Source organism: Macrotis lagotis, chromosome 7 (genome assembly GCF_037893015.1).
Source record: "Macrotis lagotis isolate mMagLag1 chromosome 7, bilby.v1.9.chrom.fasta, whole genome shotgun sequence".
NCBI lineage: Eukaryota > Metazoa > Chordata > Mammalia > Peramelemorphia > Peramelidae > Macrotis > Macrotis lagotis.
The window spans coordinates 216,847-244,830 of record NC_133664.1 but is presented as its reverse complement, the minus strand read 5'-3'; the positions used below and the strand labels follow the sequence as shown (position 1 = coordinate 244,830).

General features: G+C 50.2%; 1 protein-coding gene across 1 annotated transcript; it reads right to left on the bottom strand.

Annotated features, from left to right (window-relative positions):
* Positions 1-25: 25 nt before the first annotated feature.
* On the bottom strand, positions 26-27,896 carry COL1A2 (collagen type I alpha 2 chain). The gene is made up of 53 exons (XM_074195023.1): positions 27,479-27,896; positions 26,962-27,321; positions 26,601-26,611; positions 26,046-26,063; positions 25,448-25,483; positions 24,355-24,438; positions 22,984-23,040; positions 21,716-21,760; positions 21,569-21,622; positions 21,424-21,477; positions 21,122-21,175; positions 20,860-20,913; positions 20,407-20,460; positions 19,459-19,503; positions 19,142-19,195; positions 18,987-19,031; positions 17,749-17,802; positions 17,179-17,277; positions 17,025-17,069; positions 16,829-16,927; positions 16,458-16,511; positions 16,257-16,364; positions 15,941-15,994; positions 15,739-15,837; positions 15,006-15,059; positions 14,644-14,742; positions 13,925-13,978; positions 13,571-13,624; positions 13,410-13,463; positions 13,262-13,315; positions 13,002-13,046; positions 12,302-12,400; positions 11,241-11,348; positions 10,935-10,988; positions 9,726-9,779; positions 9,074-9,127; positions 8,918-8,971; positions 8,719-8,826; positions 8,055-8,108; positions 7,476-7,529; positions 6,681-6,842; positions 6,370-6,477; positions 5,825-5,932; positions 4,908-4,961; positions 4,695-4,802; positions 4,504-4,557; positions 3,978-4,085; positions 3,656-3,709; positions 3,347-3,454; positions 2,565-2,823; positions 1,977-2,167; positions 1,140-1,382; positions 26-508 (listed from the first exon to the last, which is right to left on the bottom strand). The coding sequence occupies exons 1-53, from the start codon at positions 27,894-27,896 to the stop codon at positions 362-364; spliced, it is 4,812 nt and encodes a 1,603-aa protein (XP_074051124.1). The 3' UTR covers positions 26-361.
* Positions 27,897-27,984: the final 88 nt, after the last annotated feature.

Genomic DNA, 27,984 nt, shown 5'->3' with positions numbered 1-27,984 from the left:
GAAGATACTCAGAAGCCACAAGTGGTGCAAATGTTTATGGTTTTTATTTTTTATTTTCTTTTTTTTTGGTTTCTGTTCTTTACAAAGGTTGACCTTTCCCACAACAAGGTGTTAGGATGTTGAGACACTTCCAAGTCCTTTGGGGAGGGTGGGGGGATGGGGGCCTGTATTAAACTGCATTGCACGGTGCTCCAATAATCCTGACCCTTCTCTTTTGCCCAGAGTTTAAGCAGGAGATGAGCAGAAGAAACAGAAGGAATCAGATTTCAGTACAAAAAAGGAAGAAATGGCAAAGAGAGAACATTTTTGGTTGTCTTTTTTTTATCTTTTTTTCCTTTTCTTAAATTTAGTTTGAGTTCATTCATTTGAAACACACTGGGCCAATGTCCAAACGGAATTCTTGGTCTGCATCACCAATGTCCAAAGGTGCAATGTCCAGGAAGGGCAAGCGAGAGGGTTTGTTGGTCTTGTATTCAATGACAGTCTTTCCCCACTCATTGGTCTTTTTCTGTGACAAGAAGAAAAGGAAATTAGCATAGTGATAGGGAATGACCTGGGCCTGACTGTCTATAGGAATAATGGCTAAGAGTTGCTCTCCCCATTCCAAGAGAGCCCTATGATAATAAATGGGGTTTGGTCACTTTACAAGAACTTTCCAGTTCAGTAAAAGCCCCCCCCCCCAATTTTAGAGCTAATTGCATCCTAGGAGTCTTTTTCTGCAATGATAGTCAGTGCCCTAAATGCTTTGCTATAACAGGGGTCCCCAGAGGTCAGGGAGACAGCTAACCTAGTTGAGGGGATCTGTGATCTGAATAAGGAAACTATTACATCTTTCTTTTCAATGACCTCTAATTAAGACAGGTTTTCTTTCAGTTATGCATTATTTTATTTAATTTTCTTTTCTAAAAAAAAAAAAAAAAGATCCCCGTGCTTCCCCAGACTAGTACTGGGATCTAATACTCCTGTTTTGATTGATTGCTAATAGGACCCCATCATCATCTGGGCAGCTGAGGTTCAAAAGAAACTCTAATGCTGATTACTCTAACTTGAAATTCTGCCTCTCCCTTTGAGGTACCCTGATGGCAGGGCAGTGGATGGGCAGCTCTGCCATGTGATGTATTTACATGTGGGTTACTTACAGAGCAGCCATCCTCCAGTACAGTGAATGTGAACCGGCTGTTGCCTTCAGCAATGAGCTCCACATCATTGGAGCCCTGCAGGATGACAGCCTTCTTCAGAGAGCCACTCTCAGCATCCATGTAGGCCACACTGTTCTTGCAATGATAGGTGATATTCTGAGATGCGTAGTTGGCCAATAGGCGCATGAAGGCTAGCTGGGTGGCCATTTCCTTTGAAGTTACACCTTCCGTGTTGTATTCAAACTAAGAGAGCAGGGTAAGAAGTCCAGTGAGGGGCCAGAAGCACTGAAGTTCAATGATGCCCAGGTGGATTCATTGACAGTGGACCTCATACTCACTGGGAGGCAGGAGTGTGGGAGGAGGCCCAGGGGAGAGAAGGAAAGGTCAGAAGGGAGGGACCCTTCTGAAAAGGGACCATGGAGGTCTCCTGAGCCTGTTGGAACTTAGGAACCTTGAGAAGAGGTTTACTGGTGTGGGCCCAGGGGCTGCCTAGAGAGAAAGAGTCTCAGAAGAGTGACTCTCCCATCTCCTGGGGATGACAACTGGGAACATGAGGTTATAGAAGGCATATCCTCAAAGGATATGGCCACCCCACCAAGTGAAACAATTGTGAAAAGTCTGCAACATTAAGTCACTCAATCCCCCTCCACACTGGTCTACCTAGGACCCTGTGTCCCCTGTGAGGAGCATGCCCTGAGACCTGGGATTGGGCTTGCTGAGGTTTGTTTTTCACGGATGTCAGATCCTGGAACACAGAAGAGGCCAACACAACCTCCCCAGGAAGGTCCCCAGCTCAGGGAGGACAAGTTTCAATGGTAGTGGGAAGCGGTGTCTCACCTGGGTGCCACCGTTGAGTATCTCCCCAAACCACACATGCTTCTTGACCTTGGGGTTCCTGTTATTATACCAGGCCTTGGCAGGGATATTCTCGGGTTGGGCTCGGATGCAGGTCTCTCCAGTGGAGAATTCGCAGTATACTTTGATGGCATCCATGGTGCAACCCTGGTTGGGGTCAATCCAGTAGAAACCTGCCATAGGACAAAGCAAGGCAAGGTTGAATCACATGCTGTTGACATTGCCAGTCTGGGTGACCAGGACACAGAGGGAACTGCAGCCTGGCGATCAGAGATGTCTGGTCAGACTCTGCCTGTGGAGAGACTATGGCCTTTGGAACCTGGGTTCTTCAGGGATACAATGGGCAGGCAGGTGATGCCTCAAGCTTGGAAGTGAGCCTACAAAGCTGAGCCATTATTAAGCACACCAGAGAAGCTCAGCTACTCATATGCAAAGCCTGAAACAACTTTTGGGAACTCAGAGGAGAGGAGCCAGGCTGTGACCCCATTTAATAACCCTTATCTTCTGTATGTCAGGAGTAGGGGTGAGGAGGGAGGCTGGGTGGGGTTGCTGCTTCCAGGGCCCACATACCACTGCTCCAATCTGGGTGGCTGAGTCTCAGGTCTCGGCAGGTACGAGCTGGGTTCTTCTTGGAACCTTCTGGGCTAAGGATGGTCTCAATTTGGTTGTTGAGGGATTTCAGAGTAGCATCTACTTCATAGTCCTTAGGTCTGAGGGAAGCTTGAGTACGAGGCTGGTCAGCCCGGTAGAAATCGCCTTCAAAACCAAAGTCATAACCACCGCCATTTGGGCCAGGGGGACCAGGAAGGCCAGGGGGACCAGGAGGACCCTGTGGAGGGAGGATGAGGAGAGAGGTCAGAGAGGAGAAAAGGGGACCCATGGCACCATCTTCCAGGACAGGGAGCAAACCAAACCACATCTGCCTCAAGTATCTTGATGGCATCTCCCAGGTCCATGGACACATCTGACATATTAAAAACATTAGTGCTAAGAAAACTGGATATCACCAAGGAAGATGCAGCAGAGAAAGTCACCAGAGGTAGCAGACCTCAGGGTCAAGTGTCAGAGTCTTCAAAGAGTTGGAATAAATGTCTCACAGTCAGGGTATATGGGCACTTGCTACCACGTCCCTTAGCATCCCTGAGCCTCGATTGCTTCATACTGTCTGAAGGTGGACAAGGTCAGACAGCACTCAAAGACTCTCCAGCTCTGATGCTACAGAGCCATGATTTCACTGTCTTAAGTAATAGGTCAGGATACAAAGATATTTCTTTTCCCTCTTATCCTGTTCCTGGTTTTGACCTGAAGGAAGGTGAACCGAGATCAATGTCTGATTTCCAAAAGTCACTTACAGCAGGGCCTTGGCTGCCTTGAGAACCACGAAGACCAGCAGGTCCAACAGCACCCGCATGTCCAGGGCGACCATCTTTACCTGGAGGGCCAGAAGGACCAGCAGGACCCTGGAAAAAGAAGAGAATGGTCCCCAGTGAACAGCTGGAAGGTGCTGTGACTAAAGGCTCTGGGGGGGATGTTCAGGAGAAGGAAGGATGGAGGATGGGTGAGACCACCTTCATCATCCTCCTCTGGAGAGAGGTTTACTGCCCAGAGTCCAAGCTGAGGGACAAGGGTCCCACTGCCCTCCTCTCCTTGCATTCACTCACCCTGGGGCCTGCAGGGCCAACTGAGCCGGGAGCACCTTGGTCGCCATGTTGGCCCTTTGTGGAAAGAAAAGGAAATTCAGGACCAGTCAAAACTTGGTCTTTTACCCCTAGAGTGCCTAGAATTCAGTTAGGTATTCCATTTATGAGATGCTTCAGCACAATGAGGTTCTTTGAACATAGGGACAAGGCTCCTGATCCCTCTCTGGATGACTGCATGTCTTTAACTTTGATGGCTGCTGACGGGACAGTGTCAAATGACTTTGTCTTGGGCTTTCGGGGTCAACAGTGATGGGGCTTTGGAGTGGGGCAGATGCCAACTTACAGCAATACCAGGAAGGCCCTGGAAGCCATTGTGTCCTTTGAAGCCATTCAAACCTCTGGGTCCCTTGTCACCAGGTTCTCCCTTGTCACCTCGGGAACCTTGAGGACCCTGGTCAACAAAGAGAAATGTGAAAGACAGAGGAGGTTAGGGTTAGACTCCGGCTCTCCCTCTGTCTGTAGCACATTAGTACCATAGCATTAAAAAATGTCTTAAGAAATTAGAATAAAGTTAGGGAACAGTCCTAGAGTTTCCCTAATGCAAAGAGGCAGTAGGTAGAGCTATTGGCAGCAGGATAAGTGACCTAGGACACACCTCCCTCTCTACATTTTTTCATCTGTAAAATGAGAACAATAAAAGGAGTTATTGCTGCCAGTGCTTCTTAAGGACTCCTTGGAACCCAGAAGGAAAGAAGAAGACAGATTTAGAAGATGTGCTTTCCTAAAAGTCAAGAGGATGTTTAAAAAATTGACTTAGCTTTTCTGGAAAAAGATATTCTATAATCACAAAGTCTCCCCAATATACTTACACTAGGACCTCTTGCACCGAAGGGGCCGACGGGACCCACTGAGCCAGCAGGGCCCTACCAACCAGAAAGATAAAAGATGGGAGTTACTCATAGCCTTGGTCAAGATCTGGGACCCCTTTCTGTTGAGGACACAGGTTAGACCCAGGGAAAGTCCTGAATGGGCAGCCCGACTGGGTGACTGATTCACTCACCGGCTCACCACGGTTTCCAGTCTTGCCAGCGGGTCCCACAGTTCCATGAGGGCCAGGAGCTCCAGCATTACCAACAGCACCAGGGTTACCAGGGTAGCCACGCTCTCCCTGTAGGGGAGGAAAGGAACATTCAGGACCAACCATTTGATAATGTTGAGGAGTGTTTGGAGATATCTGAGGCAGTCAAAGGGAAGACTGAAAGGATGGATATACCTTGTGACCTGCAAGTCCATCTCGGCCTGGGGGGCCATCATTTCCAGGGTTGCCCTGTGAAGATAAAATAAAGAGTGGATATCTTAGTGGGGTAACCAGGACCACTTAGCTCTGGAGGAGGGCCCCATGTTCTTTCCTATGCAGGACCTCTGGAACTGGCTGCCCTCTGAGGAAGTTGACAGAGCCCAGCAGTTTTCCTGGGAACTGGAGGCCGGGAATTACTGGGGATTGACAGGCACTCTTCCTTTGTGTCTCAGGCTAAGCTGCTAGCTGACCAGGGCCTTAGACCCAAAGGACATGGAAGGGGATGAATGGGGTTGCTCAGATTGCTCCTTGAAACTTTTCTTTCCCTGAGACTCCGTCTGTATTTCTTCAACATATCAAGTCTCTGGCTTTCTAGTATGTGCTGTATTAGAATCACAGAATTTCAGAGGTAGAAGGACCTCAACCCTTATCTATTAAAATGCCTCTCTCTCTCTCGCTCTCTCTCTCTCTCTCTCTCTCTCTCTATCTATCTATCAAAACTTCCTAGGACTTTGATAAGCAAAGAACTTGTGAATAGGCACTGGATCTGGAATCGGGAAGACTTAAGTTAAAACTAACCCCAAATACTTGCTAGCTGGGTGATTCTGGACAAGTCACTTAACCTCCATCTGTCTCAGTTTCCTCATCTGTAAGAAGGTAATAATAATTGTACTGATCTCCCAGGATTGTTGAGGATAAGAAGAAATAATATTCATAAAATTCTTTGTGGGCCTTAAAGAGGTTTATAATTGCTAACCCTCCTCTCTCCCCAAAGACCTTTTAAAGGCCAGTTAGGTACTAGAACATTCTGACTATCTGCTCGTGGCAAGGGCCACATGCTGACCAGGATGGAAGGATGCTACTTTGTCTCTATTTGGGTGCTTTTGACTTACATCTCGACCAGCTTCACCAGGAGCTCCATTGACACCAGGAGCACCCACAGCACCAGGGGGACCTCGAGCACCTGGAGGGCCAGAAATGCCAAGAGGACCAGGTTCACCCTGTAAAGGTAGAAAAAGGCATTGTGAATTCTCCAACAAACAAGATGCCCCTTTGAGTTGATGGCTAGGGGTGAGGAGCCAGCTAAGTGAGTGGCCCCTGGTAGAAGGTGCTGCTCTTCTAGTCCATGGAGTTAGATACTTAGTGAGCAGAGTGTTGGGGTTTGGTTGGGGTAGGGCTCCCCTTAATGCTAGTGGTGAGCATGCCTCAGAGGTTGAAGAGGCATTCAGTGTCTGTGGGCCTGACACTATCCTTGGGTTAAAGATACCATGGCTTACACTGTTCTAGTTGCAAGTACCAGTTCACTTGGAGATTAGAGTATGCACTGAGCCAACAGGGAGGATAAGAAAAGAGCCAGAGAAGGCCAGGGAGAGAAGGAACAGACTGGCCTTTCAGTTATGGCCTCTATGAAAGTTATTGTTAGACAGCTACTACTCACCAGTGATCCAGAGACTCCAGGAAGACCACGCTCTCCTCTTGAGCCAGGCAGACCAAGAATACCAGGAGCACCAAGAAGACCTTGGGGACCTGAGGAACCAGGGGGACCCTGTGGAAAAGAAAGGATGCCAAATGCTGTGGCCAGCCTGGGCACTCTCCTGGATGTTGGTCTGGCTGAAGACATTGCACCATTCATGACCAGCTACTTGGCCACCCAGGGGGTTAGGCTAGAGGCTATCCTGAATCTGCTGAGAAGGTAGTCAACAGGCCCACAAGGGATCTTGTTTCAGGGGATGTTGGGATGGTACTTACGGAGGCACCAGCCTCTCCAGGAGGACCCTTCTCTCCAGCGAAGCCAGGGGGGCCAACAGCACCTGTTTCTCCAGCACGGCCAAGGGGTCCTTGATCACCACGAGGACCACGAGGGCCTTCTTTCCCAGAAGCCCCAGGGGGTCCAGGAGGACCAGTGATACCCTGCAGGTGAGCACAGTAGAGATAGTTATACCATAGACTAGTCCAGGGTCATATGTACTAGAGAAGGGTCTGGGAGAGAGCAGAAGCAAACCAGAATGGAGAGGGAAAGGGACATCTCATCAAGAAATCTGGGGGGACAGGGCTTCCCTTGCCATGGGGAGCTTGGGAGTAGAACAGTGTCTGCCCAGAGTGTTTACTAAATATAGGAATTCATTGGTCAATAGTGGACCTGGGTCTGAGCTTCTCTCCCAGTATGGGAGAGGGCAGCTGGCACATGGGAGCCTCAAGTGGTCAAGGGGAAACCTGGGGCATGGACATTTTGTTTCTCATCTAGGAGCTGGGGGAGAGGTATTCACAAGATTTTCTGAATTGCACCCATTTGAAATGCCAGCATGGGATTTCTTTCTTTTTCCTGCCTCTGCCCAATGAAGCCTTGGCTCCAGGTGAGTAGCTCTGGGCTGGCATTGCCAACTCTGGTTACGGGGGCAGGGCTACTAATTTTGGACAGTCTGACAGGCCAATGACTTTCCTTTGAACAAATTGAGGCTGGGGGTGTGGGACTTGCTACAGTTAAGGAGCAAAAGGAGAGTCCCTTCTACTTCCCTGACAGATTCTCTGCCAGGGCATACTCACAGCAGGGCCAGGGGCTCCAGTTCTTCCAGCAGCACCAGGGAAGCCAGTGGCACCCTAGGAAACAAGCACATTCAAAGAAAGTTCATGGTTAAGACTAGACTTTGACCAGGGTCAAGTTTGATTATCACTAATCATTGGGCCATTTCTCTTTTAAGTCCCCTTGAGTTGTGACCAAGGCCACTGTCTCCAAGGTATTATTGGAGGGGTACCTTGAAGACTCCCCCCACCTCCACATACTTTTCTTATATTCCAGCCCTTGGGGGCATGGAGGGAATGCCAGACTGCCAGAAGCCTCCTGCCCTAGAGAGTGGCCAGTGCTGGTGGTGCCACTCCCCAGAGATTAGAAAAGGGGGAAGAGGCCTGAGGTGTGGAGGACAAGGGGGACTGGAAAAGCAGAGGGAGGTCTGCCAGCCCTGGGAAACATCTGAGCCCAGGGATTCACTCTCATAGTCTACTAATGAGAGCACAGGTGTGCAGGATGTTTCTCTGTCCCTCCTATCATTTGCACCAACCCCCCTAGAGGACCACCTGTCATCTACAAGACCAAACAGAGGGCCACAGTTTACTTCAAGGACTTACAGGGGGGCCACCATCACCACGACCTCCAACAGGACCAGGGGGGCCATTGGGACCCTAGATCAGAAAAAAGGAGAAACAAGGGTCAGTCATCCTTCCATGTATTCAACTTCCAATTCAGAAAGATTTCCCTGGCTCAAGGACATTTGGTAGGATCAGTTGAGGAATCAAAGGATGTAATGGAATAGGGAGGCCATGTACTTTTTCTTTTTCTAGATCTGGGCAGTTTGAAAGGCTGTCTACCCTTCTCCCATCAGGTTAGGCTCTATCTAAATCATCAGAGGCAGCTAGAGATTCTGGAGGGGTTCTAGCTCCAATAATCTAAGACCTTTGGCCAGTCCCTCTCTCTCTCTGTCTCAGTCCCCTCCTCTGGAATGGGAATAGCATGACTTTGCTCCCTACCTCATGGAATCCTTGTGGGCATAGGTCTGAGTAAATTGACTAACAATGTGTGTTGACATTACTGGAGGGAAGGGCTGGTCTGAAAGACCACCCCAGACCTTTGGGTCTGATGGCCACCCCATTCTGCTTGTCGTTATCTCTGTGTGGAGCTGTCTTCACAGGAAGAAGTCAATAGAACTGGCTGATGGAAGGTCTGTGAGCCTTTCCCAGGAAATCAAACCATGACAATGAATAGGTACCAATTTGACTGGTAAGCACCACTCACCGCAGGGCCAGCTGCACCTACAGGGCCAGTAGGACCAACGGCACCATTTTCACCCTTGGGTCCCTTGGTTCCACGTTCTCCCTTTGCTCCAGCTTGGCCAGCAGCACCCTAGGAGAGAAAAGCCATTGTAGTGAGGAAGTCTCTACTCTGCCCACTCCCCAGCCGGGCACCCACTCATGTATATTAGCCACAGACTCACAGGAGGGCCAGCAAATCCATTGGCACCAGCAGGGCCAGCCTCTCCACGATCACCCTAAGGAGAAGAAAGGACAAGTTTTGTTTTAGACATCAGTGCAGACATCAATCTGACTTCCCCCTCTCCCAATTGTTCAAATCCAGCCATGGGGCTACTTACAGGAGCACCCCGAGCCCCAGTGGGACCAACAGGACCAGCAGGACCAGCTTCACCCTGGAGGGAACAAAGGCCAGTGTGACCAGGATGCAACAAAGGATAGCTAGAGGAGGGAAGCTCATGGGATAGATAGCCCACGGGAAGCAGATCTGGACTAAGGATGATGGAGTTTACCCCAACATCTGCATTAGGCTATGCCTTGGGGAGAGGATGCTGCTACTCTGTGCCTTGAAGGGGATGGGGATGGGAGGGCTGGTGGTCAGACTAATAACAAAAGAGGCCACAGGCTTCAGGAAAGACCTTTCTAGTCCAGATGCAGGTAAATGAAGTGCCTAGTGGGGGCTTTAGGGCTCCACTCAGTGAGGCCTATTGGAGTACTCTAGGGGGTATCTAGAGATCTGCTTCATAAATGAGGGAAGCTGGTGTGCTAGGAGTCATCAAACATGACACGTTTGTTACCCCATATGGGGGAGATGCTGCTCAGGGTGGGAAATCATCCTCTGGCTGCCTAGGAGACAGAGCAAGGCCTATGAGGGGCTTTACTTGGGTTGCCTCCCACCCCCACCCCGAGCTTCTTGAGTTCCACTGGTTAGTCAGGGCTGACTGGTTAAGGACTGGGCTAGGCCTGAGGAAATCACCAAGAACACATGCTTACCCTCTCCCCAGTGGCTCCAGCAGGACCTGGGGCACCCATTGCACCAGGAGCTCCCTAAAGAAAGAATGAGAAAGGGGTTTTACTCACAAGTTTCTGCTCCCCATTGTCAGTGACTGCTCTTCTCTCTAGTTCCCTCTTGTTTTCCTTCCCTCTTCTCTTCCCCCTCCTTCCCCACCTCAGATGTGTTGACTCATGCCAACTCTCAGCTCTAGATATAAGGTCTAGTGAAGCCATCAGGAGAAGACCCCAAGAATCAAGACTATGGAAAATCTGGAGGGACTCAGGGGAGTCTGCAGTCAGAGAACCTTCAAGCTCTAGGGCAGTGTGTTTAGTTAACAGGAGGGTGGTGGTTCTAGTAGAGTTATAATGGGCTCAGGGCAATGGCCCTTGGACCTCCAGGACCTTTTTCTGGGCTCTCTTTGCCTTAGTCTTAGAATAACCATGAATATGGCAGCAAGAGGGACCCTCAGGTGTAATTCTCAAAAGCCCCTTATCTCTGCTCTCACTGACCCTAACAAAATTAATGGAAAACCTAGAAAAGGTCACATGATAGCCATCTTTTGATGGCAATAGGACTGAGACTTTCAAGGCAACCCAGGGCCTGACTGAACCACTTAAAGCCCTGAGCCCCTGGAGCTGTCCCTGCCTTTGCCCTTCTCTGCTCACATCTGCACTGTCCACTGTAAACCTGAGCTTGGAACATCCATTCCTTTGGGGAGGAGAGGGAAGGGACCTAATTTCTCTGAACACCATGAGCCTCTCACAGCTCAGCAGTGGCCACATGGGAATGTGTCTTGTCCTTGACAATGGCCCACTCTTGGGCTGCACAAGATGACCACTGAGGTCCATTCTAGTAGAGCACCCAGGGGTGGATGTCAATGTCTGTGCCCTCTGAGTAGATGAGACTTATCCACCATGGGCATCACTCTAACCATGGTAGGCATCTTTACCAGAACATTCCCAGTCTCAGTCACCTCTTAGGGCCAAACTTTCTAGTGGAACCCCTAACTTTGACTGATTCTAAATTCCAAAGAGCTGGGAACCATCCACTTGTGTCCAGACTACTTGGTGATAGCTTGAATGGCTATTGAAGCAAACTGGCCATCTTTGTCTAGGGACATGTCGAGGACAGTGGACTCTGACCTGTCCTGAGCCCTTCTCCCACCAGCTCCATTACCAAGGGAGCCAGGGAAAGGGAACTGTACTCACCCGAGCACCATCTCTGCCAGGGTTACCAAATTCACCTCTGGGACCAGTTTCACCCTGGAAGCAAAAGAAGACCATATGGCTAGGTTCCCTTGGTGGTTTCAGTTTAAAACAACCAGAGGGTACTAGAGAAGACCTTGGCAACATCTCCATCACCCAGGCATCACCTGGGACATTGGAGGGGGCAGAAACCATCTGGTCCAGTATTGGCACCAGTGACTGGTACCAACAAGGGGAAGCCCTCTCTCTCTGTCCTCTGGGGCAGGTGACATGCCACCATTTTTTAGAGGGACCTGTGTTCACACTCACCTTCTCTCCTTTGCCTCCAGGGACACCAGCGGCACCTCGCTCTCCTGGTACTCCACCAGAGCCAGCAGGGCCAGCAGTTCCAGGAGCACCCACAACACCAGGCTCACCCTGTCCACAAATAAAAGAAATGTGTGTTTCATGAGTGACAGGGACAGACTTCCACAGTCCATGTGCTTGATCAGTTGACCCCACTCATACCATCCCATGCCAAGGGAAGGCTGGAGAGGTGATGAGCTCTAGGTGTGGAGAGTGAGGGAGACTTGGTCCTTATACTGGAGCCATCCCCTATCACCTCACCCCCTTTTCACCAAGGAAGAAGGAATAGCAAGGAAGGTAGAATCTGGGAGTTTTCTCATTCCCCCTAATATTTCCCCTAGAATCTATGTCTCCCACATGGGGGGAAGGAGGATGACTTTCCAGGGTGCATCCCTTCACAGGGAAGCCCTGTGAGGATAACATGGAGAGCTGTGGAGACCAGTCTTCCTTTTTAGGCTATGCCTCATACCACACCCCAGAGAAAGCAGCTAGGCCTTCCCTCCCCAAAGGAAGGACTCAGGGGAGAGGTGTTGAAATGCCTGGTACTCTAGGAGAGAACTGTTACTTTTTCACATCCAGGGAAATGGTCAGAACCAAGTTGGGAGGCAGGAAAGCAGGCTGAGCCATTTTATCCAGGTAATGGAAACTGGCATGGCAAAGTCTTTAGGATATGGACTGAACTTCAACTCAAACTTCTGCATGGGTGAATCCCTTCCTACCTACAGACTTCAGCTTTCTATGGAATAAGGATATTCCTAGGACCCATTACAGCACAACCAGGTGGCCCCAGTGGATAAGGTGCCAGTCCTAATTTCAGATCCAACCTCAAACACTTCCTAGCTGGGTGACCTTAGGCAAGTAATTTCATCCTGTTTGTCTGTTTCTCATCTGTAAAATGAGGAAATGGCCAACCCCCTCCAGTATCTTGGCCACGAGTCACCAAGAGTTGGACATGACTAAAAAAATAAATGTTCCCTAACAGAGCCCCCTTCCTGCCCAAGATGATGGCATTCATTGCCCCCTACCTTGTTGCCATCAGGGCCTGGGGGGCCAGATGGACCTCGGCTTCCAATGGAACCTGTAGGACCGACTGCTCCACTTTCTCCGGGGGGACCACGCTCACCCTAGAAAAGAGAGGGTGTCGGGAGTAATGCATCTGGGGAGGGATGAGTGGGACACACTGGACACGTTCTTTTTAGAAATGCCCGGTTAGGAGAGAGCCTATGGGAGCATTCCTTTGCCAGCTACTTCCAAAGGGTGAGAACATTTCCAGGGCCTTGATGCTTCTCCCTTCCTCAGGGTCCAGAAAGAAGACTAAGCTCCAAGGTCCTGGGCAGTCCTGGGCAGCCTTAGGCAGCCAAGGCCCAAGGCCAGAGCATGCACTCAGAGCCCTCTGGTCTATTTGCCATTGGCTCTTGGGTCAAGCATCAAGGCTCCTGAGGCCTCCTGACAACACCAAAAAGCCCCTAACAGAACTTGTTTCTAATCCTGAGGGCAGATCTGCCATTTGAAGTTTCTTTTTCCAAATCTGAAGGAATGACCCCTAAATCTTGAACCTTTCTTCCTGATCTACAACAACTGGGCTTTCAAGTGTAGCCAGCCCCATTCTGGGGAGAAGGCCGGCCTCCATGTGTGGCCCAGAGGCTCCAGTGCACTGGACACAGAAGGTCTGAACGGGTGGGCTGACCTCTAGGGCTTTCTGAGGGCCTTCTGAGAGATACTCACTCTTGGGCCAGCAGGGCCGGGGAGACCAAATTCACCGGGGAGACCCTAGAGAAAAGACAAGGAGAAGTAGTCAGTCTATCTTGACATCTCACATGTTCAACCAAGACTCCCCAAATTTCTCTCTTGGGGAGGACCTGTGAGAAGACAACTCAGCAGTGCCCATGGATGTCAGAGCAGTCAGGGCCGGGGCTGGGGCAGGGGAATGGGGCTGACTGTGTGACAGAGGCAGGGCAGGGTGCTACAAAACCCCCAGTACTTACCCTTTCTCCTACTTTGCCACCTTCCCCAGCGGGTCCTGAGGGGCCAGGTAGACCCTGCATGTGCCAAAAGAAAGGCAGAGTCAGTATTAATTCTGGAGCTGAACAAGGAGGGACCCTAAACAGTGGCACAGATTTCAACCTGGCTTACCTGGAAACCCGGAGGCCCAGCAGGACCCTGTTCACCTTTTCCACCTTGGACACCCTAAAAAATCAAAAAAAAAGGGAAACATCATTTTTCCTGAAGTTGAAACAGAGGAAAAATGCCCTTCAGAGCATGGGGCCAGAGAGAGAGACTGTAGCAATACTCACAGCAGGGCCAGGGGGTCCCTGAGCTCCATTGTTCCCATCGGGGCCAGGAGCACCCTGTGGAAAACAGAGACACAAGATCACAAAGGGTAGCAGGTCTGCAAAGCCCAGGAAGGTCTATCTGGGAGGGATTGGGTGGGAGGAGAGGCTGAGCTCAGTCAGGGTCCACCTGAGGGCAGGAGCCCCAGCTCACCAATTCCTTCTTCTTACAAGACCAAGGAAGGAACCCAGTACTGGTCTGCAGTGGGGGCTTGAAGGTGCCTAGTGGCCTTCAAAGTTCAGAGCAAGAGCCCCCTAACCCTCGGGGTGATACTGAGTGTCCCCTGTTCCCCTGACATCTTTGTCCCCCACACTTACCCGAGCACCAGCAAGACCAGCGTGACCTTTCTCTCCACTTTTGCCAGGATCACCCTGAAATAAAAACAGAAAAGGAATGAAGAAAGACCTTGAACCCCCCCCCCCCAGGTAAGAGTCTCAGGTACTTGGGTCTCTGCAGGACAGACAAACCCCTGTATTTACTTCCTAGCACAAATCTCTTTGGAGGTACAGACTAATTGAGAGTGGTTTTAGTGGACACGGGGATCCCCGGCTATTCACAAGGAAAAGGAGCAAGAGAAAAATTTCAAAGGGTGTCTCTTCGAGGTCCCTGGAGGTGGGCTGAGATCAAACCAGAGGTTCTGGCAGTCACTGTTGTAAGCAGTAGGCTGGTGGGCTGAGACGTGAGGACACAGGTCAGGGTGGGTAAAACAGACAGCATCAGGCCAAGCACAGAAAAGTCGGGCGCCATGGCTAGTGGAGGTCCCCAGAGCTTTGGGGTTGGGAGTGAGGAGGAGGGCAGAACTGCCACCTTCCCAGAAGGGCTTTAGTGAGAGCTGAGGGAGGTCCAGGGAGAGGGCATGGTCACCTTGTTCTCAGCCACAACCCTTTTAGGTGGAGGATTTCTCCCTGCTCCTCTAGAGGGGAGGGCATCATGAATGGGTCTCTCATTCTCAGAGTTATGGTAGCACACAACAGCCACTTAAACCATTTTGGCTCAATGAATGATTGAATGAATAAGCGAATGAAATACCACTTACATTGGGGCCTTTGGGGCCTGGGAAGCCAATGTTACCAGGTTCGCCTCTATTCCCAGCAGGACCGGTGGGACCGGGTCTGCCATCAGCACCAGGAAGACCCTAAAGGAGGTCAAGACACTTAGGATTTGGAGAAAGTTCCCCTACCTGGGGGAGTCATGGGAGGGATTAGGATGGGTCTGCTTCCTGTAATGTAGCCTATTCTTCCAAAAAGGAGGTGGGGCCCACCTTTCCCCTCCTTCCCATTGTGAGGGCCCAAGGGGGCACTCTGGGGGACTCTTTGATCTTCAGGATGAGCAAGAGTCACCTGGCTAAGAACCTGGCATCTAGGTGTGCAGGGGGCAGGGAAGACAGGAGATACTCACAGCAGGGCCTTCTTTCCCAGTAGGGCCAACATTTCCAGGGGAGCCAGGGAGACCCTAGGAACAGAAGGAGAACAGGCTGCAGTCGTGCCTTAGCTTACAGAGTGGGGGAAAGAGCTGGGAAACAGCAGGGGAGGGGTTCTTCTCTGGCCTCTTCAGCCTTCTGAGTCTCTGTCTGTCTGCCTCTGCCTCTATTGTAAGTGCAATGGAACTCACATCTATTTTTTTCCCCTACATCAAACTTATTTTTGCCATGTTAGAAAGAGCCTAGGGTCAGATCACTGTCCACTGTGACCCTGTGACAGAGTCCTGTCTGCTTCTGGTACAATGACTTGCTGTTGTCGTTGTTCCAGGGGACAACTGTCTATAGAGAGGGCCATGCTGAACCCTGGTCACTGCACAGCCCCCCCCCCCCCCCAGGCTCCCAGTACCCATGGCATTCTGGCAGAGGACACTCTGAGGAGACCAGCCAAGTGTCCTTCAGAATGAAATCAACAGGGTTTGGTTCTAAGGGGAACTTGGCTTGGGTCACTCCAACAGTCCAGAGTCAGGGCCTTCCACCCTCCAGGAGGAACAGCTGGCATTTGGGAACCCACCAATCAGGCTTATACACCATTTCTAAGCTCTGGCCTCTGCCCACAGGCAGTGACCCACTTCTTTTAAGCTCTCTTCCTTTTCATCCTTGGGTCAGAGAAGAAGGGTGACCCTGTAGGGGCCAGGATGGGGCTGGACTTACTCTGGGGCCCATAAGGCCAGGCTCCCCGGGCCGGCCAGCATCTCCGTTGGGGCCTCTAGCTCCAGCAGGACCAGAGGAACCGCGGTTACCAGGGGGACCCTGTTCAAAAAATAAGCAATGGGAGGTGAGGCCTATTCTATCTGGCCAAGTCTGCTGAGGGCGGGGTTTGGGGGGCTAAAGGAAGTCTTTGGGATCCACCTACCATGCCACCAGCTCGACCATCAGCTCCAGGAAGACCCCGGGATCCAGGGACACCCTGCCAAGTAGAACATAATCTGGTCAGGACAAAGCTGCCATGGGAGACCCCCAAGAAGAGAGAAGAGAGAGCTTCCAAGTATGGAAGGCAGCCCCCCAACCCCCATCTAGCAGTGCAGCCTGGGGCCCAGTCTGACTCCACCGGCCACATACCAGGCCAGTGAATCACTGGCTCAGAGGCTGATTGCAAACAGATGTTTCTGGAGTTTAATCCAGAAACCCACAGGCTGACCCACTTCCAAGGAGTTCCATTGGGTACCTACTCTGAGTCCTGGGGGGCCTGGGGGGCCAGTGGACCCTGGTTCACCATTGGAACCTCTCTTGCCTTCTTCACCATTGGGGCCAGGAGGGCCTTGGGGTCCGGCAGAGCCCTGTCCCCCACAAAAACAAGAAATAAAAAGTCATTATGTCATTTCTAAGTCACTGAAGGAGGAAGAAGGGACCCCAACAGAGCAGCTACTCACCGGCTCTCCCTTGTTTCCACTTTCTCCTTTGGAACCAGCAGGACCAGGTTCACCCTAGAATCAAGACACATGGGTCATCGGACAAAGCTTTTGGCAAGACCTTGGACCAGGGGGCCCATTGGGGCAAACCAAGCAAATTGCTTATTCTAATGTGGCACATAAGCAAAGGGCAGGCCTGGGAGTGTGGGCAGAGGCTGTGCCAAGAACAAGAGATCTGGAAGGTTCCATGGGGAGCCACCCATCTTAGGCTGACCATCTTGTGGCCCAGGAGCTCTCCAAGCCAATTGGACCAAGGATAGAGTGGACTCCTGAGAGGATAAGGATGCAGGGGGTTGAATGGGGGAAGATGATGCTGAAATAATGTCACTCACTGAGAGCCCTCTGGGGCCAGAGGCACCAGCTGCACCAGCAGGTCCAGGGATGCCACGAGGACCAGGCAGACCAGGGGCACCAGCGACACCAGGAAGACCCTGCAGATACAAACCAAAGAGCCTCCAGTCACTTGCCTGAGGCTGTCACTGAACCCACAAGAGAAGCAGAACATGGGCCCTGGTTGCAGACACTTACCGCAGCCCCCTTGGCTCCTGTAAGGCCATTGGCACCAGGATTACCCTAGGAAAGAAGGAAGAGATGGTGAACCCTGGTGACTAGACAACTCCACTATCTCTCATTCCCCTGCTCCCCTCTTCCTCCCCATACTTGGAGGACCAGGATCACTTACTGCGGGACCAACAGGGCCTGTCATGCCTGGAAGACCCAGCTCCCCACGAGGACCAGCAGGGCCAGCAGGGCCAGGGCTGCCGACAGGTCCGAGTTCTCCCTAGAAGATCAAATGCCAAGAAGATGGTGATTGCCGAAGGTTTACCTCATTAGTCAAGGCTGACTCTGGGAGGATGGGCTTCTATGACCAGTAGGTACTAGATTTGAATCCTGGCTAGACTACTTTTCAACTGGGTCACCTGGATAAATGCTTCCTCTCATCTCTAATATTGGACAGCGGGACCCCTTTCATGCTCTGGGACCTGGCCTGGGAGGGGTCAGGTCTTAACCCAGGCTCACTGCCTTCTCCACCAACTCTGAGATTCAGATGGGCTGACAGCTACCTACTTGGGATTGAGAACTGGTCCTGTTTAAATGAACTTTTGAACGTGACAGAAGGATGGGATCAATACAGTTTAGGAATTTCCCCCTTGATAAGGGAACTACATGACCTAGGACAATGTTGAGGAAAAGAAGCCACTTTATACCTTTCTGTAGGTCATGAGCAAATGGAAGGCATATCCTCACTTACCTTGGGGCCAGGGGCACCAGGAAAGCCAGGGGGACCAGCAGAGCCAAGGGGACCCTAGGGAAACAAAGCAGGCAGTTTGAAAGATATCCTCATTGGTCAAGAGGGCAGGGCCCTGTGTCGTGGGGCAACTGACCTGTTAGTTTCTGGGCTAATAATGGGGACTCCATTACCAAGAAAGAAGGCACAGCTTTGGAGGGTAATAGGAAGAAAGCCCAGGCCCCTGAGGGGACTGGTCACATCAAAAGCAGAGTCCAGAGCCTCTCTCCTCTTCACCATAGCCCTCTGCTCCTAAATTAGAGAGGCATGGCCAGTGGAAGCTGAGCAAACCCAGGACAGGAACACTGAAGGGACTAGAGAACAGTCCTGGCTTGGAAGTTAGTGTTTTTTAGCCTTCAAAGACCCTGAAAGCGTGCGCGCGCACACACACACACACACACACACACACACACACATACACACACACGTGTACCTTGGATCCTACCAATGGTACTCACCTTCAAAAGTTATACTAATGTGCTGCTCTTATTTGAATGTTTATTGTTACAAAATGATTGGAAGAGGACAGCAATCATCTCTGGAGCATGGATCCAAAAATCCTGTTGCTTTCCAGAGAATTTAGTCCCAAGAGGCTACTTGACCTGGAGAAGGGCATCATTTCTGTCCCTCAACAGGCGCAACTGGACTAGGTCAAGTTGACCATGGAATGATTAATGGGGATTTTGGAGAATGGAAGGAGAGCGATGGAAACCATCGAGAGCTCCCTTTTCTAAAGGCATTGCAATCTGCTAAGGCTTGGGGAAATATAAGTAGATTCCAAATTATTTCTCAGAAGCTTCTTCCAGATCCTTCAGGGCTTCCAAGTAAGTCCACTCCTCTGGGGGTGGGAAATTTCCCAGTCCTGAATTGGTGGGTCCTAGCTCTTCCATTCAGATCATAACTTTTATTTAAGGTGAATTTAAGGGTGAATTGGGGTCTTCTGGTTTGGACACTTTGGAATTCATTGCAGAGAGACACCTAATAGAATTCTGGGAGGACCACATAGCACCTGCTTTGGGCCTAGGTGGGGTTTTTAGGAACAAGGTCTAGACTCCACAGAAATGACCCAAAGGTTCATGCAAACACTTTTTCATCTCAAAATGGTGGTTATTGATGAAACCTTTTTAAAGACCTCTATGTAGCCCTGGGCTAGCATCAGAAAGGGCAGGCCCCCCCAATAAACATGGTCTTGAGAAACTTACAGCAGGACCGACAGGGCCAACACTGCCATCACTTCCTCGGGCTCCCTGTGTAGAATATGCAGAAGGAAGCCATGAGAATAGAGTTCAGCCAAGCTCCCCCCACCCACCAGTCCAGTCCCCAAAGGATATTGTAGTTTCCCTAAGGAAGTGCTTACTGCAGGGCCAGGACCTCCAATGCGGCCTCGCTCTCCTGGAAGACCTCGGGCTCCCTGGAGGCAGAAAAAGAGACAAACTGAGACATTTGAATTTCTGCTCTCCACCTTGTGGGGGTGTGGGGGTGTGGGGTTGCTTTCCAAGGTTACTGATGGTCAATAAGAAATGTATGGCTGGAAATAGAAGGTCTCAGAACCCGGCTCCATCAAAGCCTGGTATGAATAGCAGGTAAGCCCCAATAACACAGTGCCTGAAGTCCCAGCCTGGGGTTTCTCATCCCTCCCTATTTCCCAAAGAAGAAGCTCCTTGGGATACTTACCGCTTGGCCAGGGGTCCCATTCTCACCAGGGGCACCAGGTTCACCCTAAACAGAAAAGAAAAATGGAACCTTGTGTTCGAAGCACTTCATGAACAGCCCTTAGGTAACCACCATGCATTTCAAAAATTCCTTTTGCACTGACAACATGGTGGCACTGTGGGGGAGAGGCCAGACAGAGTAGGAGGACAGGGGTGCTTAGGAGGGGTATGATGACCTCTCAGATGCTCAGCCCCAGCATCCATAAAGAGGGAAAAATCATAAGTGACTCTTGTTGCCTATAAATAGATCCAGGGCCAAAATATCTCTGGCTGGTTGACCACAGGATGGGGAATGGACATATGGACCAGCCTAGAGGCCCCTGCGAAAAAGGAGAAGCCTGAGATGGGGCCCAACTGCCCCACTCTTCGTCCTCCCCCTTCTCCTAAGTAGGAGAAGCAGAGGCAGAAAGCCAATAATAGTTGTGATGGGTGGAGAATGTAAAGCTGGGTCAGAGTGTGTGTCTGTGTATGGGGGAAGGGGGGCTGGGGACCAGAGACAGAGGCGAGCCAAGCCAGTGAGAGAAAGCTCCCTGGAGCTTGGAAAGACGTTCATTATCCAGAAAAGATCCATGAGATTTCCAACAATAAGCTCAGGGGCCCAGCAGGAAGGGCACCACATGGCTTGAGTCATGGGACTTGTGAGCACACTCTAAGCTGCCTCTGTCCAGTGTACAAACACATGCATGTTTACACATGTATGTTTGTGTGTGGACATGCATGGGCACCCAAGCCTCGGGGAGGGTGGGAACCACACCTCCCAGGCTCCTTGTATCTCAGCCAGGCCTGAGGGTGTCACAAGCAGGTTACCCCAGGACTTGGCATCAGGACAATGGGTCATCTACCTCCCCCAGCATGAGATGCCTGTGTTGGAAGTTCATTTGCCTGTTCATGTATGTGATTCAATCCCTACCTTGACACCAGGAGCACCAGCTTGTCCTTTCAGTCCATCCAGGCCATTGTGCCCCTAGAGAGACAAGTCAGATCTAAATAAAGGCCCCACATTCGCAGACCCCATCCATGTTTAGCATGCTCCCTAGCAGCAGGCTTGGTGGTGCCCTATAGAGTTCTGGAAGGGTGAAGACATAAAGCCTAAGGCCCCACCTCAGGCCCTGAGCAGCTAGGTGACCTCTCTGGGCCTCAGTTTCTCTGTCTGCACAACTCAAAGGCTGGACAGATGCAGACACTTAATGATTTGAGATTATCTGTCTGGATGCTAGCTGATGGTGACTGCCCTATGGGTGTGTACTTCTGATACCCAGACAACCCCATCTGGCATCACAGAAGAGTTTCTAGGCCTCAGGCTGGGTTCTACCTGCCTCCCATCCCTGGGGCATCCTGCCCAGACAAAAGCAATGTTGCATACCCGAATTCCCTTGAATCCAGGCAGACCAGGAGTCCCAGGGAAGCCGCGAGCACCCTGCAGAGAAATAAAGGTGCTCAGTCTTGAAACACCCTCTTAGTTCATGCTCATCATCCAGGTCTTGCCCATTATCAGGAGTTGGGACCGCCTCCCTCATGCTCCCTGAGCTGATCAAATTCCTGGGTCAGGTGAAAACCAGGTCAGGAGGTCAGAAGTCTTGGGGAGGACTGTGTGTGGGGTGGCTCCATCCTGGGAAGAGTCTCACCTGGGGTCCAACAATGCCTCTCTCACCAGGTCTTCCAGGCTTCCCAGGGTGACCCTGTGAGGAAAGAGACAGAAGCCTTCCATTTGTGATTCATGAATGAAGATGAGCCTTTCAGAGGAACCCTAGGCTTCCATGTTTTGGAAAAAGTCACAAGTTCCAAATAGTGGACTTGTCCAACAAGAGCCCACCCCTCCTCCTTGCAGCAATGATTGAGCCTCTGGAGGGAGGATCCTCTATGAGGAAGTTTGTTTGAGCTGTGCACTTTAGACCAGTTTTCTGGCCCTTCCAATCTGTCCACTTACATCTTCACCAGACTTTCCAGGAGGTCCGGGGGGTCCTCGAGCACCTGCGGGGCCCTAGGGGAATAGAGAGAAGATGCTGCTCTGAGGCCTGTCCCCTGGACATCCCCAAATCCACCCAGACTCATATCAGGACATCTTTACTTACTGTCTGACCAGGCTCCCCAGGCTCCCCAGCGGGTCCTTGGAACCCTTGGGCTCCCTAGGAGACAGGAACACCAGAGAATGAATAGCACACTAGGGCTCTTAAGTCAGTCTCTTTGTAAAAAGGGAAAACTTATTTGAATTTACTTACAGGAGGTCCACTTGCACCAGGGGGCCCTCGGGGTCCCATCAAGCCCTGTTAAAGGGAAACAGATGATGACTGGTTATAAAAAAGGCCAGTCTTTGACAAGGTGAGCTGCACAGCCCAGGTGAATGACCAACCTGCCCTGTCCTGTCCTTCCTCCTCAAATAAGATGAGGTGATATCTGGGATGCTCTCATCACTCCCCTTTCAAGCTCTAGGTCTAGCACCTCAGAAACACATTCAGAGTGGCAATTAAGTGGATGCAGCCCTGGCTCTGGAGGCAGGAAGGGCTGACTTCAAACTCTGACCTTAGATACTAGCTGTGTGACCTTGGATGAGTCATTTCACCTCCCTGCCTCATTTTCCCTATCTATAAAATGAGGATAATTACAGTCCCTCCCTCCTTCCCTGGGGTGGGGGGCGGTGTAGAACAGTGAGATATTTGTAAAGAGCTATGTAAATGAATGCTCTGATTCACCATGCCAGGAAGCACCATGCCAAGACAGCTAGGGAAGCAAGGTTGTTGAATTTGCTTTGGCAAAGTGGTGGCAGGGGCTGAGATGAGACCACTTGCCCACTCAAACATTCCCTCTGAATGGTCTTCTTTTGGACCAGCTCAGTAGAGCTTGGGGGGCACAGAGAAAGTCTCCACAGTGGGCACATTTTGTTCTCAAGTTATCTCCCAAGGGCATCACACCTGGGCAGCTCAGATCATGCAATGTTTCTCCATCCTAGCTGATGAATCAAAGCAGATGGAAAATAATTCCCAACCTTTTCCCAGTCTTAGCCCTTCAATTCAATTCAATATAATAAGCACAAATTTAGGCCTCATTGGGTGAGCTAGACCCAGAATAAATGCTCATTAAATTGAACTGAACTCTTTTCAGTGGAAGAAGTAGCGAACATAGCTCTCTGGTGGCCCTACAGAGCAGGATGCAGTGACTCTTTATCTCACGATCCCATCAGCTCCAAGTGGAGATTTCAAGGATTTGCTAGACTCTATATGGCGGCTGCCCTGGGGTGGGGGTGGGGGGCTGCATCCTCCTGTCCTCCTAGCTGAGCCTGGACTCAGCCCTGGAAAGGCTGAATCAGACCTTGCTCAGGCTGCTGGGGCAAGGGGAGGAGCAATCTCACATGGATTGGCGCCATGTTAATCACCCTGTTTCGCTTCACAAACAAGCTCTTTCATTTTGTGCCATACCATGAGTAAAGAATATGGTAACTTTGCAACAGACAAAAGAGTGGGAATTTTAAAAAAATATTTGAGATCCATACCATTGGTCCTGGGCCCATGTCCAATCCTTTACTAGCATCATATTGGGCTGCGAAGTTCTAGGGAGGGAAAGAAAGAGAACAGAGCAAGTTAATGGTCCTTCCTGATCTCTGGTCATCTTGGTGGCAAGCCAGTTCAACTGGGCATGAAGGCCTCCTTTCTTTTTTTTTCTCCTCTTTTCTCCTTTTTCCTAAGCTTCTCAGGAGGTCATGTGGTTGAAGGATCATTGTTGATTGGTTTCCTTTAAAAATCTGTCTCCTTTGGGGGCTGCCACCCTGCATTCCAGGTACATCCTAGCCCCCCCTTCTTTAAGGTGGCTTTATGAAGAGGCAGGGAAAGTGACCCTTGAGAATTCAGATCCAATTTGCCATGGTTGGCTTAGATTAGCTTGAAACTGAATGGATGATGGCCCAACATCTTCCAAAGTCAACCCTAGCTCCTCATGAGGTCCAACTTCTAAGGACTACCATCCTGCTGCGGTGAAATAGGGCAGCCCTGCTTGGGCTGAAAGAGGAAAGAACAGAAGATTCTACCCTTCTGAGAAAGCTGAAGGAGTCTTTCTGTTCCTTGGAGTATCCACACTGTCAAATCTGCCACCACCACTGCCTTTCCCTCACCCCCAGCAATGACTGCTCTGCTAAAGGTCTCCCCTGTGCCTGAGATGATTCTAGTGAGATGGTTCCTTTCCAGGTCTGGGAAAAAATAGGGCTCCGGAAGACAGTTACTGAAACAGAGCTGGAGGTCAAAGCCACTCTTCTGAGGGACAGTATGAAGATGCAAAGTGTCAAGAGTAGGAGGGACCTAGCCAGTCTCCCACTAGAAACCAAGAACTAAATTTGGCTCATTTGAGACAGCTTGAGGAGAATCATTTCTTTTCTAATTTCTTTTGACTAAATCAAGTCTGAACTAATCTAGCTTGCTAGGTTCCAAGAACTAGGTTGCTAGTTCCTGAACTTGCTAGGTTCCAAGCAATCAAGAAAAGAAAGGAGGGAAGGAAGGAAAGAAGGAAGGAGGAAAAGAGGGAGAGAGGACTGTAGCTTGCAAAATTTTAAAAACAGGAGAACCCCCTGTTTAATTTTCATCTCAGTTAGTTAGTAGATGTATCAGCATTGCCATCAGACACCCAACATACTCAGAACCAAATGTTCACCCAGGGAATGGGATTTACTAAAGAGAGTTCTAAGACAATCCAAGTCAATAAGTGAGATCAAGACTCTGCCTTCCTACACAAAGCAGATTTCTACCAAAATTATGAAGGAAACATAATCCTATTGAACTCCTCATCCCTTCCATGGCATCCCCTAGTTTTTGAAATGCAACAATATTGTTCTAAAATGACTCAAAGTTAAATGAGAAAGCTCAGAGTGTCTTACCCCACCAAGGCCAGGAGGCCCAGGAGGCCCGGGAGGGCCTGGGGGTCCATCTTCACCATCTCTACCTGGAGGGCCTGGGGGACCCTGTTGGGGAAAAGATAAGTTAGTGTATCCAGTCATCCTGAAATCAGTGCCTGGGACTGTAGGTCCACTGTTTTCACAACACACTTGGGAGAGATCGTTTCTACCATTTGCATGCAAGCAGATTCAACACCAGATGGGTCTATTTGGGAATATGTCAAGGTGGGGTACATCACTTCCATGAGACCCAAAAAAATCCAATAGAGTTAAAATTCCTCATTCTAAGAATTTCTCAGAAATAATGCTGAGAAATCTCTTCCCAGAGGTTTTTCTCTTTGCTAATCTTTTAACATATTCTGACTCTTGTAATAAGAAACTGAGATCCTCCCCATCTGTAATCCATGATTATCCTCATAGAGCATTTAATGTAATCAGAATTTCAAGAGTCTAGAACATTTTGAAGACCACTTAATACCGTTACTGTATCTGTTAGCAAGATCTACATGGATGGAATTGGCACCATGCTTCTTGACCCAAAGACTCTGGCAAAGATGGGGTTCTAGCTTATTAAAATTCATGATTACATAGTCAAAATCATTAGCAGGGGAATGACACGTAAACTTCATAACTCAATAGTGCACACGGATCAATTTGTTGCAGATAAATACTGGAGATAGAAATGAGGAGCGGAAGAGCTTCCAAAGGCTGTCCAATGACACTCTACCTCAAGAGCATCCAAAAATGAGTTAATCAGTGAGAAACAAACACAAAAAATTTCCTGGACTTTGAGAGGGAGGCATAGATCAGTCAATAAAAAGAATGAAATCTTTTTCTTTTGGGGGGTGGTTAATAGGCTCGGTTATATGGCTTTGTTTTGTGGGAAAATGGATCAATGAACTTAAATGAATCTATTTGCCCCATTGGCTACCCAGTTTGCAACATGTTCTGTTCAGATAGTTGATTATTGTGATCTAATTTGCCAATTTCTAGGGATTTCTCTTGCAGTAGTTTTTAACACGAACAGATTTTATAAATCAAGATTTTTCTTTTTTATAAATCAAGATTTTCTTACCCTTTGACCACGTGGGCCTCTGTCTCCTTGTGGTCCCTTCAAGAGAGAGAAACACTACTCAGTTCTAAAGCTCAGGGTGACTTCTAGTGAACAAGCAAATTATTCTCAAGTAGGAATCTTTGGTGATTAAGCCTTCCTGCTGAAAATACATTATAATTACATAGACTTTTCAAAAACTGGGGGCACCAGACAACAACCCCAAGTCCTTTTGGTAATACCAGTGCTAGAATTCTCATCCAGAGTAATTGTAGGATGTGGAAAGCCTTTGTTACAGTGTGACTAGCACAAGCAGTCATTCTGAAAACCTTACAAATGTTACTCAAATTAGGCAAAGTATCTCTAAATGGATACAGCCATACCATAAGGCACTTTTAGACATAAGGCTTTATTTAGCATGCAATGTTCGATCAAGGCTGACTTGTTTAGAAAAACCAAATATTCCTTTATTTTTCCTCTGACTTCATATATTTTGTCATTTACTTAATTAACTTTTAATTTGTCAGAATTTTGAAAAAATCTGTTTAAAAATCTTTTATCTATCATATTAACTTCAATAGCAAAAATCTTCAAGTTTTATAAAGAATTAACTCATGCTTACCTTTCTTACTGTAGATGTCTGCTTGGAAAGAAAGAAGCAAAGGTCATTAGGAAGAAGTCACACAGACAGGTCTATCTGCTGGCCACTGTGCTATCGGATGGATTTCAGGTTAACATTTACAAATAGATATTGAAATTTTAGCTCCACCATTCATTTAGATATCTTCCATATACTGACACTGCATACCCAGGCTACACGTGGCCAGAAAAGAGCTGCTGAACATGCCTGTAGATAGGGAGAGAGGCCTCAGCCTTCCCAGATCAGAGGGAGGGAAAAGCATCTCTAGTTTTCTGTGGTCCTCTTGCCCCAGCAGCTGGCTTAGAATGCCAAGTCTCTCCCTCTTCCTTCTGCAGATTCTCCTTGCCAAGGCCCAGCCCACAAGGGTGGGTCCTTCCCTGGGTAGCCAGTCCCTACCACCTGCCACCACAAGCCTTCACAGACTTCTAGGAATCGCTGCCTATTCACTACCAGTGTGTCCCACCCCTCTCTCCCAATTAATCTCTCCTTGAGACTGCCCGAATACTATAAACAAGAATATAGAAAAGGGATACTGACCTCCAGGACAGCTGTAGGGGGAAGAAGAAAATGAGAGACATTGTTATTTTGGATTATAGCATTATTGGGTTAGTGACATCAAATAGCAAGCACAGGGGCAGACTGACTAAAACCAAAAGACGATTTGGTGGGAATCACTGGAAAAGCCTCAGTGTGTTTGATTGCCACGAGAAGAGTTGGAAGAATGTGGGGGAGGGGGAGCAGGGAGCAGGTCTGATGCCATCTGCTCTGGGGCAAGCATTTGTGCCAGGAAACATTTTAAATAACTTCCTACCACAGAGACTCCCAGGCTAGGAAGGGGAGTCAGCTAACACTGGCAGATAAATGGAATTCTAAGTGATTTACAAGCAGAGGCCCCCACTCCTGTGCACCCCTCTCTTGGGCCAAAAGGGCATAGTGGGCTTTGGCCCAGGCGCTGGCGGGCACCTCCCCGACCCAGAAGGCTGAGTTCTTGCAGCATCCTGGCTAAGCTGCACAGGAGGAAGGGGAGGGCAGCTGCGGGCAGGGGGGACGGTGCCCCGACAGTCCTCGAAGCCCCCCAGCACCCGCTGCAGGGACACGGCAACGGCTCGAAGTCGACAAAGAAACTTCCTTCGCTTTGGCTGAGGGCCCTGCCCGAGGCTCCACAAGTTAGCCCTTAGCAAAGTGTTCCGCAGAGCAATTTCTGGGGTGGCAAAAGCCTCCCCCGTTCTCTGTTGGATGCCCCAGCCTTGGGAGTCGACTTGGGAGTCGACCCAGCACTGCCTTCAGAGACCCATCTAAGCAATTTAGGGGCGCCCCCCCGGATTTCCTCCAACAGAGCTGAATTTGGGAGAGAGGGCTGGGGGCTAACGGGGAAAGTGCAAGGGGGCGCCCCCCCAAAAGTCCCTCTCTCCTGCCTCCTGAGGTTCCTGTCCCCACGCCTTGGCCCCGAGGGGGCGCGCCATTCAATGGCTTTTCAACTTTCGGGGGGACAACCGCGGCGTTCGCGCAGCCGGCCGTCGGGGCACCCCCCCACACACAAGGCCGGCCCGAGGCGTCCGGGGGCCTCTCCTCAGGCCGCCCAGAAGGGGGCGATCGGGCCACACCGATGCCCCTCGACCGGCCCGGAACGCAAACAAGTTTTGGTTCTCCCAGTGCATCAGAGGCGGGAGCTAGAGGGGTCCCCGGATACCTCGGGGAGCCTCGAGGAAACTGAGGCAGAGCGTGAGGGAGAGGCGGCCCTTGGCCCCCGGGGCCCCGCTTACCCTGAGCGGCGGCCAAGCAGCCAGTGGCCAGCAGCAGCAGCCAGAGGCGCGTGTCCCCCAAGCTGGGCATGTCTGTGGGGGGAGCGGACGCGGCTCAGACGGACATGCAGACTCCTGGGGGCGCGGGCCGGGCCGGGGCTGGCGGAGGAGCACAGCAC

Coding starts and splice junctions, on each gene's coding strand:
- COL1A2 (XM_074195023.1), bottom strand. CDS start 27,896: ATGCCCAGCTTGGGGGACACGCGCCTCTGGCTGCTGCTGCTGGCCACT. Junction 19,504..20,406: donor CTGGTGCTCCTGGTGTCAAG/GTAGGGATTGAA, acceptor TTTTCTGTTTAG/GGTGAACCTGGTGCCCCTGG. Junction 10,989..11,240: donor CTGGAGGCAAAGGAGAGAAG/GTGAGTGTGAAC, acceptor TTTTGCTTCCAG/GGTGAAACTGGTCCCAGAGG.